Source organism: Diceros bicornis, chromosome 28, assembly GCF_020826845.1.
Source record: "Diceros bicornis minor isolate mBicDic1 chromosome 28, mDicBic1.mat.cur, whole genome shotgun sequence".
NCBI classification, from domain to species: domain Eukaryota; kingdom Metazoa; phylum Chordata; class Mammalia; order Perissodactyla; family Rhinocerotidae; genus Diceros; species Diceros bicornis.
Window position 1 is genome coordinate 42390949 of NC_080767.1, and position 17557 is coordinate 42408505.

At 60.6% G+C, this 17557-nt stretch overlaps 1 protein-coding gene across 3 annotated transcripts; it reads left to right on the plus strand.

Moving 5' to 3' along the window:
• Positions 1-834: 834 nt before the first annotated feature.
• On the plus strand, positions 835-16381 carry INPP5E (inositol polyphosphate-5-phosphatase E). 3 transcript variants are annotated; one of them, XM_058524477.1, is made up of 11 exons: positions 835-895; positions 1708-2785; positions 7897-8020; positions 10034-10131; positions 11028-11152; positions 11340-11459; positions 11857-11964; positions 12785-12946; positions 13147-13262; positions 13938-14074; positions 14639-16381. In XM_058524477.1, the coding sequence occupies exons 2-11, from the start codon at positions 1941-1943 to the stop codon at positions 14769-14771; spliced, it is 1968 nt and encodes a 655-aa protein (XP_058380460.1). In that variant the 5' UTR covers positions 835-895; positions 1708-1940; the 3' UTR covers positions 14772-16381. The 3 variants fall into 3 exon arrangements, with proteins under 3 accessions (XP_058380460.1, XP_058380461.1, XP_058380462.1); XM_058524478.1 differs by having other exon boundaries at positions 13938-14032; XM_058524479.1 differs by lacking the exon at positions 11340-11459.
• The last annotated feature ends 1176 nt before the right edge of the window (positions 16382-17557 follow it).

Consider the following 17557-nt stretch of genomic DNA (forward strand, 5'->3'; position numbering starts at 1 on the left):
ATGCTGCTTCCTCAATCCTGCCATCTCCTCAGCCTGTAGCTTTCCAAGGGAAAGAAAAGGGTAATGAGTAGTCATGCTTTTTTTTTTTTTTTTTAATTATTGAGGTCGTTTTTGGCCTATAACATTGTGTAATTTCAGGTGTGCATTATTGTATATCAGTGTCTGTATAGACTGCCTAGAGTTCACCAACAGTCTAGTTTCTATGATCACCATACACACGTGCCTCTTTACCCCTTTCGCCCTCTCCCGGCCCCCTTCCCCTCTGGTAACCACTAATCCGTTCTCCTTACCTATGTGTTTATCTTCCACATGTGAGTGAAATCTTACCGTGTTTGTCTTTCTCTGACTGACTTTGTAAGACTTGAAACCTTACAACTCACCTGCACTCCCATGCAGCTTCTCCAGGAGGACGGGCTCTTGATGGGCTGGCGGGGAGGAGGGGCTCGTCTCCGTGATGGCGGTGGGTGGGTTTGCTGTGAAAACCCATCCTGATGGCAGTAAGCAATGAGGTCTCGGGAATACCTGCTCCCCGGGGAACCTGGGCAGCAATATGCGGAGTAGGAGGGTTGTCTTAGGATTTCATTGATAGGAAAGGTCAGAGGCAAGTCTACAGGGGCGGCCAGTAAATCAGGGGCTGGGGGCGGGGTAGGGTGGGCGGTCGCGGCCGCAGCCCCTGTGGCCCCAGAGAGGAAGGAAGCCGGAGGTGGGGGGTCCCCGGCGCAGGGCCCCCTGGCGCCCCTGGAGTCACCCTCCATTCTCGCGTTGCCAGGTGGGTCCTCCGGCCACCAGGGGCCGCCAGGGGCCGCTGCGGGCGCCGCGTCTGGGCCGCCCTGCCCGCCGGTTGCCGGGGAGCTGCCGCCCAGGCCCGCGGTCTGGGAGCGGGCGCCGCCGAGAGGTGCGGGCACGGGGGTCCTGGGCGCGGGGGGACCCCTGTGCAGGGGCGCAGGGTGCGGCGCGGAGTGACCCCTGGGCGCGGAGTCGGGGCGAGTTCAGAGCGCGGGGTCCCGGCGCGCGGTCGGCGGTCCTGGGCGGGGTCCGGCGCGGGGTGACCCCGGCACGCGGGGGTCCTGGGCGGTTCTGGCGCGGGGTGACCCCGGGGCACAGGGCGTCTTGGGCAGTTCTGGCGCGAGGTGACCCTGGGGCGCGGGGGTCGTGAGGCGCGGGTCTCGCTTACCCCACCGGCCCCCCAGCGGCTGCGCCACGGTCGTTGCACTGGAGAGCCCCGAGGCCGGCCGTGCTGGACCCTCAGGTCCTGAGTCGGGGCCTCCGCAGCCGGGGCCGCGGAGCTGCTCAGGGTCGCCCGCTCGCGGGGCGGGTCTGCGGGCGGCGATGGCGGTGGGCCGGCAGGTGAGCCAAGGGCCGCCGCCCAGCGGAGGAAGAGGCAGGCGGGACCCCGTCGAGGCAGCGCCTGTGAACTGGCCTGCACTGGCCTTCACCCTGGGGGCGGAATTCTTACTTGGTCATGCCGCTAGCACCCCACATGAGGGGCCAGCGCCCCACTGGGATGGTGGCCTCCGGTCTTAAGATGTGCGGCTTTCACCCACCTCCTAGGAGGAAGCAGCAGGGCGGAATGTCTAAACGCTTGTTTTTGCTGGACTGCTGCTGGCCTGTCCATTCCGTCACCCTGCACCATAGCTGTCCATTAGGAACATTAAATTGACATCAGGGCCACGGTCATGGACAGCTAATAGCACGGTTTCCCTTTAGGTACCTGTGAGGGGCCCCAGGACTTCAGAGCTTCCAGCCATGCAGCAACTGGCCCTGCCCCTACTGGACCACCCCAGGCCTGAAGGGGAGCCGCTGCCCGTTCTCTCCTCTGCGCCTTGCCCGGCGACATCTGACCACGCAACCCTGACGCTGGGCGTTGCCCGCAGCCCCAGGAGGAGCCGTCTCTGGGGTCGGCGAGGCTGCCACCTTCTGTGACGGCTGACCCCTGGACTATGCCGTCCAAGCCGGCGGGCCTGGGGCACTCAGAGGCGGTGCCCGAGCAACCCACCGCCCATGGGCATCTGCAGCCTGAAGGCAGAATGCTCAAGGGGCAGCTTCCAAGGACAGACGGAGACCTTGCCCCCTGCCCGGAGGAGCCCCTGCCCACTGACAGCTGTCAAGGCCCAGAGAACAGTGCAGTGCTCCCTCCGAACATTCCAGCAAACATCAACAGTGAGAACCCACAAGCTAAGACAAAACCCTTGACCCCAAAGCCGCCGACGAGGCCCAGGCTGGAGAGAGCGCTGTCTCTGGACGAGAAGGGCTGGAGGAGGAGGCGTTTTCGAACCAGCTACGAGGACCTGGCCGCCCGGAATGGGGCCAGCCCCTCCAGGGCCTCCTCCCAGGAGGAGGCCCCCGGGCCCCCCTCCCCCAGTGGCCCTCCACCCTGCCTGAGCACCTCCTTGCAGGAAATCCCTCCTTCCCGCAGGGCCCCGGGTGGTAGCCCCTCCTCGTGGGGTAACTGTCTTTCTGGAATGATCAGCACTTCCCTGGACCTCCTGCACCGGGATGGGGCTGCGGCCGGGAGCACCCCCAGGCTGGCCAGCGTGCTTCCCCCACGCCCAGCGCCCGCCATGGACCGGAACATGGTCTCCAACTCCCTGCGGACAGCCAACAAGGTGGACCCAGATCACGCCGACTACAAGCTCCGCCTGCAGACCAGGCTGTTCCGGGCCCACAGCAGCCTGGGCCCCGGCCGGCCTCCGAGCCCCCTGGCCTGCGATGACTGTTCCCTTCGCTCGGCCAAATCCTCCTTCAGCCTCCTGGCGCCCATCCTCGCCAAGGACGTCCGGAGCAGGTAGGGCTCCCAGGCAGGCGGCACCATGGCCTCTAGTTCAGCGTCGTAAGGTGAGGCATGCGAAGGTGTTCTCCTAAACACGTGCAAGGTGCGTGAACATGGAGACGAGAGCAGATCTTCCCTCACTAACCCCCATCCCCCAGCTCCTTCCAGAACTTTCCCTTGTATCTCAGCACACACTTGGCCCTCGTACCTGTGACATACGTGGTTTAGATCCACGGGTCACCTACACACCGTGCTTGGTCTTGTTTCCTCTTCCTGTGTCTTGCCGTGTCTTGGACAGCCTCTTTGTCAGTGTCTGCCCCGTGGTCTGTCCCGCTGCAGGACTGATTCTAAGATGCACTATTGAGCTGGGCTGTTACTTAACCTCCTTGCTAAGGACGAGCATTAGGGGGACACTAGTTGGTGAAGGACGGAGCACAGCAGCGAGCAGCCATGGATGTGCCCCGTGCATGCGCGTGCCGGGCACTTTTCCAGGACAGAGAGCTAGAAGTGAAATTGCTGGACAGAGAGTGAGGGCTGTTGGTGACTGTGACCAAGCCACACTGTGGGGAGGGTCCCTGGGGTCCACTCACTGGCAGGGAGGGGACAGCGGGCAGGGCCTGATCTGCTGCACTTTGCCTCCAGGAGTGTCCTGTGACTTCTCTTGTGTCCTGGGGTTCAGTTTGCTGAGCGCCCCATCGATCGGCCTCCCACTGGGCCCCCACAGCCCCGTGGACAAGGGAGGGCTCACATCACAGCCGATGCTTGGTTTCCGGGCATTATGGGGCTTTAATAATTAATCCATACTGACTTTTTTATGGCTTGAAAAGTAGCTGGGTGCTGCCCCCGATGTCTGCCCTCTGCTTGTGACTCCCAAATGCGCACTCACCCCTCCCTAGGCCAGAGCCATGAATCTGCCCGACTGGCGTCCCAGACACTTTTGGGCCCAGGGCATCCAAACCTGCGACCTCTTCTCTGAGCCTGGCCTTCTCCCAGGCCCCTCTGAGTGCCCGGGCTATAACTCAGAAAGTCGTCTTCCGCCCTCCCTCTCCTTCCTCCCCACAGTCCTGTCCATCCAGGCCAGCCGGGATGACAGCTCTCGAGGCTCCTGCTTCTCCCCACACCCCTCCCACCACGCTGGCCAGGACTCCACCCCCTACCAGGGCTGGGGGTGATGTTCCAAACATACATGAGGCCATGGCCCTGACTTGGGGGCCCCATGCCGCCCACTCTCTGATGTGGCACCCAAGGCCCAGGGTGAGCTGGCCCCACTTCCCTCGCCAGCCTCTTCTCTCATCGCCACCCCTGCCTGCCACACCTCCATTCTGGACTAGGCCAGCGCCAACCCCGCTGGACATGGGGCCGGGGGAGGGAGAGTGTGAGATGGTCGCTGTGTTGGTGTCCTGGGGCTGCTGTGACCACTTACCACACACTGGGCGGCTTAAAAGGACAGAAATTTACTCTCTTACAATTCTGGGGGCCCGAAGTCTAAAATCCCAGTGTAGGCAGAGTGGGGCTCCCTCCAGAGGCTCCAGGGTAGGACCTTCCTGCCTCTCCCAACTCCTGGTGGCTCCAGTCGCTCCTCTGCTTGTGCCGCATCCCACCGGTCTCTGCTCTGTCTCCACACTCCTTCTCCTGTGGGTGTGTCCTCTCCTCTTCTTAGAAGGACACCAGTCACTGGCTGTAGGCCTCACCCTAATCCAGGAGGATCTCATCTCAAGATCCTTAACTAATTACATCTGCAAAGACCCTTTTTCGGAATAAGGTCGCACTGGCAGGTTCTGGGGTGAGGAGGTGGACGGAAGGTAGTCCTTACCTCCCTCCGCCCTGGTGAGCCCAGCAGTGATGGCCAGGCAGGTGGTCCCTCTCCAGCACTGGAGTGAGGGCCCCTGCCCCCCACACTCCCTCCATCAGCACCGGAGGGTTGTTTATAGGACAAAACGGTGCCTTTGTTAAAATAATTCGTGTGTTCCTTGTAAAGAGCGAAATCTCTTCATGCGTTTGAAGTATTATTACACTGTTTAAGTTAAATGTAGTTTCTGTCGACTTGCCTGTTATATAAAATGAGAAGCGTGTCTCAGAATTGGACCCCCATTCATTGTTTTCAGACGAGCAGCAAACACTGGGTTGATGGGGGTTTCCCACCCCAGTTCTGCCTAAAGTCCCCCTGTTTCCAGACTCTCCTTGTGTTCAGGGGTCGGCACGCTTTTTCTGTAAAGGGCTGGATAGTAAATATTTCCATTTTGTGAGCCATATGGTGCCAAAAAGAAAAAAAGCAGTCACAGACCACACATACACCAACAGCCGTGGCTGTGTGTCAATAACAGTTTATTCAGGGACACTGAAATTTGAAGTTTACGTAATTTTCCTGTGTCATGAAATACAGTTTTTTCCCAGCCATTTAAAAGTGTAAAAACGATTCTTGGCCCGTGAGCTGTACACAAACAGGCCGGATCCGGCCCAGTCAGAGCCTCGAGTCCAGGGCTGGGAGGGCCGGGGGCTTTGGGAGACACGAGGAGCAGACGGGCTTGACAGTGACGCTTTCCCGGGAGCAGCGTGGGGCAGCGTCCGGCCCTGGACGCAGGAAAGGACTGTGTGGCTGCTCTCGGGTTTGGAAAAGAGAGCACCCCAGGCAGGGGAGCCGCAGCCCCAGCTGCCTGCTGGTGTTAGAACACGGTCGGCCTGTTAGGATTCTCAACGTGGAGGGTGTTTGAGGAGGTTCCCCCCTCCTGACATCATTTAATTTATGTCTCCGAAGCTTGGCAAGGGTTTGAGAATTTCTCACGCGAGTTCCTAAGATCCGGACTCTGGCTTTCAGTCGGTCAGCCATGGAGCCATGCCCCTAAGTGACCTTCAGAAATTGGTTCCTCTTTGCAAGACTAAGAAATAAGATTTTCTTAGCGAATTGGAATGAAAAGTCTAAGTCGGAAGTTTGAAAGACACTCTGGGTGTCTGTGAACTGATGATAGATTGACTCCACGCGTTCCCACCCCTGAGAACTCGATCCTGCCCGGTCCTGGCAGGATATCAGCATAAGCCCACAGTGACGAGAGCAGGGACTGGGGCATCCACAGGTGACAGGTTCTCCTTGTTCCAGAAGGTGGAGGCAGGAGGTAACTGATGTGCCAGACGGCTTGGGGGGTGCGTTTGGGGGCGATGCCCCCCGACAAGGGTGGGAGTGAACCCTGGGGCAGAGGTCCCAAGTGATCGGTTACACCAGGTCGTCCAGCCCCAGGGAAGAGCCCTCCACCTGCGCTGTTCCGAGCCCACCCTCGCAGCAGCCAGCTGCCCACCCTGTCTTCCCACACCGAAGCCCCCAGGGGCCAGGCCTCATCACATCACAGAACCCACTCAGCCTCTGGGGCTCCCTCTCAACCGACAGGACTGGGAGGGCCCGCACAGCGGGAGACGGGGGAGGCCTTGGAAGAAGCAGAACTTGCTGCATCTGTGAAACCAGAAAGCACGTCCTGCAAAGAGCAGCTGTTTGCAATTCCTGAAGATAAGTGGGATCCCACGTGGCTATTGGGTGACGGCTGAGAGGAGGGACATTCTGGTGGACTGATCAGGCCAATGCCATCTGAACCCACCAACCCATCTTGGTGTCACTCGGGGGGGACAGGACGCATGGAGCTTGTTGGGGCACGTCCGCCTGGGTGAGGGCACAGAATCTAATCAGCCTCCGGACGTCACAGACGCTCCGGAGACTTGTACAGGACGGATGGCCAGTGTCCCCAGTAGACGGGTGGCATGGGGGAAACAGGCCCGTCGTAGAGCTGAAGAGACCTAAGAGAGAAAACAGCCAGAGACGGAGGGGCCGCTGTCTGGGTCCTGACCTCGCGCTGGGTTGGATGAGGGCTCTGGAAGGAGGGCTCCGAGGAGCAGGAGGGCCGCGCGCAGTGCAGCTGGAAACACCGGAGGCTGCTGCGGGCCACTGCTGCGCGAGAAGCAGAGGGACAGTCAGGAGGAGCAGACAGCGCCACCTCCCCAGCTCGCGCCCCGCTCACTGAGGCGGACGCCTTTGAGGGACGCCTTCGAGGGAGCCGGGAAGGGCGGCAGGGGCCTGGGGGAGACCGAGCTGAATTTCTTCTCCTGCCACGACAGACAGCAGCGCCCGGGGCCATCTGCCAAGACGCAGCGCGGCGTGCAGACATCTTCTCCAGGGCGGGTCTGGTGGGACGGCGTGGGCCAGTGCCACCGCAGCCTGTTTTTGTGCAGTCCGCCAGCTAAGAACTGTTTTACGGTTTAAATGGCTGGAAAAAATCAAGACATTACAAATAATATTTCACAGTAAGTGAAAATCACATGAAAGGCAGATTCCAGTGTCTGTGAATGAAGTTTTACTGGCACACAGCCGCGCCCTCTTCTTCCATGTCAGCGGTGGCTGCTTTCAGCAGAGTTGAGCGGCTGTGGCAGAGACCGATGGCCCGAAAAGCTGAAAACACTACTGTCTGGCTCCTTACAGAAGAGTTTGCTGACCCCTGGAGCAGAGGAAACCAGTGTTGAGCGGGACGCTCCAGGCCAGGGCAGGGCCAGGGTGAAGGTTCTATTGTCTTCTGTTCTGGCCTTTGCAACACTATTTGACATTTTTAACCATTTGCATGTGTTATTCTATTACAATCTTAAAGTCGGTGGAAACTGTTGGGTCGCATGAGGATGGCTGTAGCCTGTGCTGCTGCTACGACCTCCCCGTCCTAGACTGCGAGATGACAGCCAGGGCCTCGCCCCAGAAAAGGTTGCATGTCCTCCCCCAAGTCGGCCTGTAGTCCAGAAGCCCACCTTGACCTCTACACCCCCGCTTGCCCTTAAGAGGTTCCACCAAAAAAGCCCCAAATGTCACCTTCTCGTCCCTTCTTGGGGGCAACTGAGAAAAGTTGAAGGCGTGCTGGTGTTTCTAGAACTGCACACGGCGGGTTTTCCAAGAGAGCAGGTGGACCACAGCGCTGTGCTCCATGAGAGCCGACAGGGTCTTTAGGAAACCCTGGCTCTGGGAGAGAGGCTCCCCAACTTGGGTTCCATGTTGCCTGGGGCCGAGACCCACAGGCATAACCCCAGATGTGTGTCCTTGCAGCCGGCCCCTCACTGGGTCCGTCTGCTCCGTCCCCGTGCTTAGTCTGCCCCTCTCTCCACAGGAGCTACCTGGAGGGGAGTCTCCTGGCGAGCGGGGCCCTGATGGGGGCGGAGGAGCTGGCCCGGTACTTCCCAGACCGGAACATGGCCCTCTACGTGGCCACCTGGAACATGCAGGGCCAGAAGGTAAGCGGGCCGCCCCACTCCCACTCGGGACGAGGCTGGGGTTCCTTCTAGATTCTGTCCCGGGGCCTCCAAGCCGCATGCTCTCTGCCTGCCCCTTCCCCACCTCCCCGGTCACCCCCAGAGAAGCCTCCTGGCCATAACACGGCTCCCTCACCCACCTCTCCACTGCCCGAGGGGTGTTAATGTGTTCCTTTCACATGCATGCTTTATTGTTTAGAGCACTTTTAGGTTCACAGCAAATTTGAGAGGAAGGTACAGACATTTCCTGTAGACCCCCTTCCCCCAGCCCCCAACAGCCTCCCCACTGCCTACACCTCCACAGGCCCTGGTTGCTATGATCGATGGACCTGCACTGACTTGTCACGGTCACCCAGAGCCTGTAGTTGACCTTGGGGTCACTCTTGGTGTACATTCTGTAGGTCCTGACAAACGTGTGTCAACCTTAAAAATAAAACAGCCAGTTATTTTACCAGCAAAAGGAGTTTATTTGGAAATAGCCAAAGAATTGCAATTCTCTGCTGCAATGCTATGGCAGCCCACAGGCAAGTCCAGCCATCAAAGGAGAGGAACGTCATTTTAAAGAGAGAAAGGAGGAAGCTGGGAGGGGCTGTTGTGAACAAAGTCCACTGGAGAAAAGCCGAGTTCAGGGTGGTGATGGTTTCTCGTTGGCCGAGTTGCTGGGGTCCTGGATTTCTGTCTGGGATGCAGTGACATTTCTTCCTGCAGTTGACCATCTTCCCGTGACTGACCTCGGCCCGGCTGCATGGGGCTCCCCCTTCTGGCTTCCTGACTCCATTTCACACGAGGTTTCCCTTGACTAATTCTCACTCGTGTGAGGACATGTGTCCGCCGTCACGCACCGGAGTAGCGTCAGGCTCGCTGTAGCGTTATCTGTGTCTGTTTCAAATTGTGGGTCTCCCGCAACAGCTGGCGGCTCCCCACCTGCCTATTCCCCCCAAACCCGCCTGGAGTCGCCTGCGAGCTGGGGTGCTCAGGAAGGCTTTGTGGATGAGATGAGAGGGAAGCCTCCAGCCACTCTGACCGCCACGGTCAACCCAGAGCTGGACAGGCCGGGGGTGGTTCGCATGCTGGGGGCGTTTGCTTCTGGGGGTGTCCCCATCCCTATCGGCTTTCTCTCCAGCTGACACAGTGAGGTCTGTGCGCAGGCTAGCAGGCTCCCTCCCCCTGCATGTGGGTGCTCTGATTTCTGGGCACCAGGAATGGACTTTTCTAGATGGGTGATCCTAATGCCCGGTGGAGTGAACGAGGTGATTGTTGCCACAAGTGGGGTCTCGGGCCATTCCCCAAGCACCTCCTGTCGCCTACGTGTGCCAAGGTGTTTAACAAAGACAGGATGGAAGGACTTCCCTTCCTGCGGCCGTGTCCCAGGCTGAGGTTCGGGGTGACAGGTGCTGGGGAGAAAACACGGCAGGGCTGCCATCAGGACAAGGTTTGGCTGATGTGACCAGAAGCCTGAGGAAACAGCGACCTGAAGGAGATGGGAGTAAGAGGAGGCCGGTGCCCAGGCTGGTGGCTCCGCCGTCCTCGGGGAGCCACCCCGCCCGTCCACGAGCGCGGCCCTCGTCCAGGGCCAAGAGGGCCAGAGCCGGGCAGCAGGTGGCGTCACTGGCAATGGGCTGGAGTGAAGCCACATGGTGGGGCAGTGAAGACAGTTGAGGGGTGCTCCCCTCCAGGACCCGCTGTGCCCCGGGCTGCAGTGAGGGGGACGTGGGGGGAGTGTCTCCACCCCATGTGCATGTTGGGGTGCACGTGCAACAGAGCAAACAGCAGCGTGCACAGGGGGCTCGTGGCGAGGGAGGCGGCACAGACACGGCCTTGGCGACGACAGACTGTGGGGTGGAGAGGCGGCCTGCCCCGACCCAGGGCTCCCTCAGACACATCCTGTCTGCAACCTCAGTTCCCCTCCTTCAGGAGAGGCCACGGGGCCCCAGGCCCAGGGTAGCCCGTGCGCTGGGCCTCTTTTGGCCCTTGCTAGGCGCTGCTTTTCCGCAGGAGCTGCCCCTAAACCTGGACGAGCTCCTGCTGCCCGCGGAGGCCGACTACGCCCAGGACCTATATGTCATCGGGGTCCAGGAGGGCTGCTCTGACAGGTAGGGTGCCCCCACCGCCTCACGTCTCCCTGGGAGCGGTGGTTCTGGGGTGGCCTTTGGGGCTGATGCCGCTGTGGCCCGAGACCCCCGTGTGGATGAGACACAGCCGCGGTCAAGCCTGGGCGGCATGCGGGAATCACTCTCTTCTCAGATGGAGACTTGGAGAATTTACAATCAATGAGATGACCTTGTAATAAAATAACTGATTAAGAGAGTACAAAGGCAGCAAAGAGCCGCTCGTCACTTAGTCCTCTCCAGGCTCCGAGCCTGACCCCTGCATGGTGTCGCTGACCCGCCCTGGGGTCCGTGGGGGCCGCTGCTCACCTGTTGTAGGTCTGGCAGTGTGTCCTGCGGGAGTTTTGTGAGTTCACCTGGTGAGGGGAGCGGCCTCTGGGTGGCGCACATTGTCCCGGCTCCTCATGCAGCAGCAGGAGGCCTGGCTGGAGCAGAGGTGCCCCGACCCTCGGGGATGCTGGGGGACGGGGCTCTGCTGCCCACAGGCCCTGGCCTTCAGGTGACGTGGCCCCGCTTCTGCCTGGCCTGGAACTTCTCCCTGGCCTCTGCCCAGGCGGGCCGGCAGCTCTTGCTCGAGCCTCCCCCCGGCTCGGGACCCGGCTCCGTGTGGCTGGAGTCTTTTCAAGGTAGCGGGTGACCCGGGCCTGTGCCCGTCACTGGGTGTCCGAGGAGGCCAGGCCTTGCGGGGAGCCCTGTCTCTGGCCCAGCAGGCCCAGCGGCCCCTGGTGTTGCTGCTCCGCCCTTGTCCCTGCAGGACGGGGAGGCCGGAGCGTGGGGCTCCGTCCCGGCGGCTCCTCGAGGGGCTCTCTGGGCGCAGTCCCGGGCGGCAGAGCCGGGAGGCTCTGGTCCCCTTCCCAGGCGGCCTCCGCTTCCTCCCGCAGGCGGGAGTGGGAGACGCGCCTGCAGGAGACGCTGGGTCCACACTACGTCATGCTCTACTCGGCGGCCCACGGGGCGCTTTACATGTCCGTGCTCATCCGCCGGGACCTCATCTGGTTCTGCTCAGGTAGGCCTCCCGGGCACCGAGCCCCCGTCACTGCGGCCCTGCCAGCCCTCGGCCCATCCGGGGCCGTGGACACGTGCGCACTGGACGCTGGCAGCGCAGCCACTCTGGGGGCCTTGGGGGCTACGGTGCAGTGGGCCCGACGGCAAGAGGCGTCCTGGCTGGGTCAGCCTGCCTTGTCCCCCTGCAGAGGTGGAGAGCTCCACGGTGACCACGCGCATCGGGTCCCAGATCAAAACCAAGGGCGCCCTGGGTGTGAGCTTCACCCTTTTCGGCACCTCCCTCCTCTTCATCACGTCCCACTTCACCTGTAAGTCACGCGCACCGCATCCCAGGCGCTGCTTAGGGGCACGCCTCCCCTCCCTGTCTGTCGAGAGGTAGTAGCCTTAAGAGGCGGTCTGGACGGCAGAGGGTGCTGGGTCCCTCAGCAGCCCCAGGCCCCACGAGGAGACCCTGGCACTGGCGACAGTGGCTTCCCGTCCTGCCCGGCCCCATTCTGAGCACTGAAAGCAGATCCGTCTGAAGGAAGGCGTCAGCACCTATGCAGCAGATAACTCGGTGGGCTGGGTCACTGTGTAGACGCTGCATGATTAGACCCTGCTGCGGGGCAGTGGGGGGTCATTACCCAGGACTGACCACCCAGGCATCCAGCCTGTGTTCAGAAACCTGCGTCTCGAGAGGTGCCCCCGCCCGCTCTGTTCTTGCAGCCGGAGACGGGAAGGTCAGCGAGAGGCTGGTGGACTACGCCAGGACCATCCAGGGCCTCGCCCTGCCCAAGAATGTGCCGGACACCAGCCCCTACCGCTCCGACTCTGGTGAGCCGTCGGGGCGCCTGGGGAGGCCTTCCCTTCCCCTCAAGGGGTGGCAGTTTCTGCCTTGTTCTCCAGATAGTTTAACAAACTGTTTAGAGCTTTTGAGAATCAAGGTCAGAAAAGTCTGGCAGGTCAGTAGCCAACCGAAATAAATTCTCTCTGGAAGGAGCTTGGCGCCCAGCTCCTCACTAGGGTGACCGCGCTGGCCCCCAGCGGCTGGGCAGACAGGTGTCCGCGAGGCCCCCAGCGGCTGGGCAGACAGGTGTCCGCGAGGCCCCCAGCGGCTGGGCAGACAGGTGTCCGCGAGGCCCCCCAGCGGCTGGGCAGACAGGTGTCCGCGAGGCCCCCAGCGGCTGGGCAGACAGGTGTCCGCGAGGCCGAGTGGCTTCTACGCAGAGCAGGCAGCGCTGGCCTGGGTCCTCGCCCCCCAGCCTCCTTCCTCACGACAGGGCCTCCTGCCCCCTGGCTGTGCTGTGCGGAGCTGAGGAGGGACGGAGGCGTGGGAAGTGTGTCCGCTCACTGTGAGCGTTTGGGCCTCTGTTTGCGGCTGAGACCATCTGTGAGGTTTCAAGATCGTATGTTGCTGTTTGAAATGAAAAAGAAAACCATGAACTCGAATGTCAACCCAGAAAGCTTCGGAGCACATGCCCCCCATGGCCCTGAGCCCCTGACAGACGGCCGGGGCTTTGACCGCATCCCTGGGGCGTCCTTGCCTCCTGTGGCTCTGGGGGTGGGGAGTGGGGGACACAGACCAATCCCTGTGCCTAAGGCCGGGCGAGCTTGGGAAGGGTCGGGCTCACGCATTCTCCGGCTCGTGTCCCAGCGGACGTTACCACCCGGTTCGACGGAGTCTTCTGGTTTGGAGACTTCAACTTCCGCCTGAGTGGGGGGCGCGTGGCCGTGGAGGCCATCCTGAAGCAGGACCTGGGGGCGAACGTGCCGGCCCTGCTGCAGCACGACCAGCTTACCCAGGAGATGAAGAAAGGTGAGGCCCCCTAGGAGGTGCAGACCACGAGGGAGGAGGTGTGGACTACCAAGAGGGAGGTACAGACACCCCTGGAAGGGGCAGTCTCCCCGGGGAGGAGATGAGGCCCCCACAGCACGAGGTGTGACCCCCACCCCGGAGGAGGTGCAGCCCGCAGCTCCATGCCAGCTGGGCTGAGGCAAGGCCGGTGCCTGCCCCAGGGTCCATCTTCAAGGGCTTCCAGGAGCCGGACATCCACTTTCTCCCATCGTATAAGTTTGACATCGGGAAAGACTCCTACGACACCACCTCCAAGCAGAGGACCCCCTCCTACACGGTGAGCCCGCGCCCGCGGCGCCCCCCCACCTCCCTGCGTGGCCGGCTCGGGGGCGGGGTTTGGACGCGCTCCTGTTTCAGAGCAGGGCCCTCTGTGGGCCACAGGCTTAGGACTAAAGTCAGGTGTGAGAGCGGTACTCCGGGAGCCCTGGGTGTGGTGCTCAGCTCTGGGCCAGGGACTGCACCTCTCTGGGTCTCGTGGTGTTGGGAGCAGTGCCCCTTCCAAGGGTTGTTCTGAAGGCTGGGACGCTGGCCCCTGCTGCTCTCAGAGGAGGCCTGGCATGCAGCACACGCCCCACACTCGTAGTTACTTGAGCCATTTGCTCGGCGCAGCACACTCGAGCCATTCGGGCGCAGTGTGCAGAGGGAGGCGGCCCCCACCAGACCCCAGGCCCCAGGCTGGGCATCTGCGGCTGGCTCTGGGCGAGCCATGGAGGTGGGGTGCAGGGTTTGCCCCTGGCTGCCCCTGTCTGCCCCACAGGGCTGGGTGGGGGCACACGTGGCTGGGTGAGGGGAAGGCACCCAGCACACCGAGCCCCTCCAGCGCCCGATGCCCCTCAGTAAAAGGGGCTCCCCAGGGGGCAGAGCTGACTCGGGGCGGGAGCAGCCGGGTGAGGGGTGGGCGGGCCAAGCTGTGCAGCACCGCATCGTCGGCCTGCCTCCGGCCTTCGTGCAGGACCGGGTCATGTACCGGAGCCGCCACAAGGGTGACATCTGTCCCATCAAGTATTCCTCCTGTGCTGGGATCAGGACGTCCGACCACCGCCCCGTGTACGGCCTGTTCCGAGTGAAAGTGAGGCCGGGGCGGGACAAGTCAGTATCCTTGTGGCACTGCCTCCCTCTCGGGCTCGGGGCTGGGGCTCAGGGCGGGGGCAGCGAGCACTCCGGAGGGTGTGGCATCCTTGGACCTGGGTGCACACCACTGTCTGGTTGCGTCCTGACACCCCAGATAGGGCAGGGTCTGGCAGCCCCACACAGGGGTGCTGGCTTTGGTTGATCTGAAGTGGCTGTCATGAGAGTGACTCTCAGAGGGTGGGGACCTCGCCTGGCCCCGTGCCCATGAGGCTGGCTGGACCCCCTCTGGGGCAGCAAGAAGGCAGCGTGGGCTATCCTGGAACTGGCCACAGGCGCAGGTGCAGGCCTGTTCAGGGCTAGGTCCTGTCTCTTCCTGATGCGACACAGGGCTGGCATGGGGTCGAGAGAGAGCCCCGCTCGCCCACAGCGTCTCTGCTCAGGGCCATGCCAGCGGTGTGGGTTTGGGGCGGCCTGGAGGGACCGGGGCCCTAGCCCTTCCCAGGCGCCGTGTGCTTGCAGGAAGCACCCGACTCCAGGCGGCCAGTGTCGGGGGCGCCCTCCTGACGGTTCTTTCCCCCACAGCATTCCGCTAGCTGCCGGCAAGTTTGACCGAGAACTGTACTTGATAGGAATTAAAAGACGGATTTCCAAAGAGATTCAGAGGCAGCAAGCACTGAAGAACCAGCACTCCAGCACTGTCTGTACCGTTTCTTGAGGAAGTTTGCGCAGGAGGGTTTGTCACCTACAGCCTGGGAGGATTTCTGATCCCAAAGCCCTGGCAGACGGAAGAGGTTGCAGTTCGGGGCGTCTTGCCCTTTTTGGGGTGTGATGAACCACTCTGTCGGCCGTCCTACCTTCTTACCAAGAGCCCAACAGGAGGCTGTGGCCTGGAGCGAGCACAGCCCTGAGGGACCAGTGTCCCTTCCTGGAGGGAACCAGCCCCTGCTTGTCCGCAACAGTCCTGACACGCCCGCGGAGCCTTCCCTCAGGGCCAGCCGACAGCTCCAGGCGCTCTGGTGGCAAGTCAAACGCCTAGTCGCCTAGTCGCCTAGTCGGGGTTGACCTAGAGCAGCGCGCGCTCTGCAGCCAGTGTTCTGCAGCCGCGCTGACAGACCCTCCCTCACGTCCTGATTGGTGTCTGCTGCCCGGGCCAGAGTTCGCAGCTGCTCCAGTCTGTAGATCTGCGTCCTCCCAGCGGCCCTCCTCTCCTGAGCACAGGTGGCCCGGCACCGGGGGAGGCTGCTCAGGGTCGGGTGACCCTGGGGCCTCAGATCCCACGGGGGCACACCAGGACAAGGCTGAGGCTGAGTCAGTAGAAGCCAACAGGAGGCCAGAGCCAGCCGACCTCCCAGGAGGGAACGCGGTGCCCAATGCTGGGCTAGGACGAGGAGGGCCCCAGCCAATGTTTCAGGGCCGCCTCCTGGTCTCGGGGGGCTGGGCTCCCCTCCAGCCACAAAACCACCTCCCTCTCCTGTCCTGGTTTCAGTGACTTCAGACCATTTGCTCAGCTAACATCAGCCACAAACGGCGTTCCTGTAAGTGGTGCGTTTCCTGGCCTGAGAAGCTGTTAGAATGTCGCCACCTCACCAACCTAGGCTGGTGCTCACCAACCACATCCTGGATGTCTTTCTTCAAGGGTTTAGGACCCATTATTGCTCTTCGCATCTTATCCCATCTCTTGAAAAAAACATAGGCTTTGAATGTGGGGAAAGCTAGGGGCATTCAATCTAGCCTTTTAAATTATTTATTTTTCCATATTTATATTTTTAAATAAATGCATATATTGAATCTTAAACTCTTCCTGGCCAAAGATTGAGTCCTCAAAAGAAACAGTCTGCATGCACACCCTGTTCTTACAATGTTCTTGCGAGAAAAGGCAGGATGTTGCTCTGTGTCCATCCTCTGCCCCCGGGCAGACGTGAGCCAGAAAGGGGCTTCCAGAGAAGCAAATACTTCAGACCTGAGGGAATCGTGAGGAAACGAAATGACGATTTCAAAGAATGGTGTATCCAACTTTTATTAGCGTCTGCTTCCAAAATGTGGAGTGTAAGTTTTAAAGCAATACACACTCAACCTTTTGATATGAATGGGAGAAATTCCATCAATGAGACGGCACAGCCAATCCCATCTAATGTCAAGAAACTTCAGATTGTACGTATGTGTAAAATTTTGCTCAAACCAATGTGCCATGGAGTTTCGAGTTAACTGAAAATCTGTTTACAGAGATTTTTGTGGTAATGAGGCTTGAAATGAGGATTTGAAGGACTCCTGCCAGGCATTCTCTCTGACCCACACCAGGGAAGCGATGTCAGTGTGACACGGTGCGGGGGGGGGGGGGGGGGGGGGTGTTCTGTTCGTGTGGCTCGAGGCCGAGCTTCCTGTCTCTGGGGGGCCATCATACACATCTAACTTTAGTCCCAAAGTTCAGCCAGGGACTAAAACCAGCCACTGGGTTTAGATCAATGGACTTTCATGTGGGAAGTTAGTTTAAAATGCGAATTAATGCAAATGAAGTTGGCCAGTGTCTGGAAAATAAGCTTCATAAAGAATTGTGAAACACGACCGTGTGAGGGTGGTTTGTAAATCCTTCTCAAACACGCTTCACTCCCGTCACCCCTCCAAGTGCATGCCGAGTTCCTCACAGGCCGGCTCTGGGGCCCAGGGGCGCGGGGGCGGCGGTGACCCAGCCAGCCTGTCCTCATCCTCGGTTAGGCTCAGAGCGGGTTGTGCAGGGGAGGGAAACGATGACAAAGCAGATGGGGGGAAGATGATGGGATGGGGGCTGGAAGGGTGGCCAGGGCAGGCCCTGAGGGCAACCTCTGGGTAAAGGGGCAGGAGGGAGGGAGAAGCCTGGGGGATGGTATCCAGGGAGAGGGCAGGGGCGGAGGCCGGCAGGGAAATAGAGAACGCTTGTGTTAGCACCAGCTTCCAAAACAGACACGTGTGTGTGGTTAGTGGCAGTTGCTAGAATGTTCCTCAAGCTGCTGGGGGGTCAGAAGTTCAACTCCAGCTCTGCAGGAGCTCTGATGGCCTAGGTGGGGTTCACCTCCTCATCTCTTCATGAACTATGTTCCCACCTTAATGCACATTTGCTGTGCAGCCAAACGTCTGCTGCCAGGTACCTGTCCCAGTGTGGTGACCAGGGGGAAAGTCTGTGACACCTGACAACGCACACTGTTGGACCACCTGCCATTTGACTCGGGCTGTCTCCCTCGGCTCCGCCCCCTGTGGACTGGGCATTACGCCCTGCGGAGAGCAGTGCAGGGCCTGGGGCAGACGCAAACAGTCGCTTAGTCTGGAATGTGAGCTGCAGAGGTAGATGACAATAGGCCCAGGCAAAACAAATGCATTAAGTAACAGGAGTACCGTTTAAATGTTTATTTGACTTCCTTTAACCTCCCTCCCTCTCCCATCTGTACTGCAGAGGCTGGGCTCTTAAAGTATGACTCGGCGACCACGCGCTTCTCCAACAGACGTGTGCAGCCCAATTCTGTGCCAGCC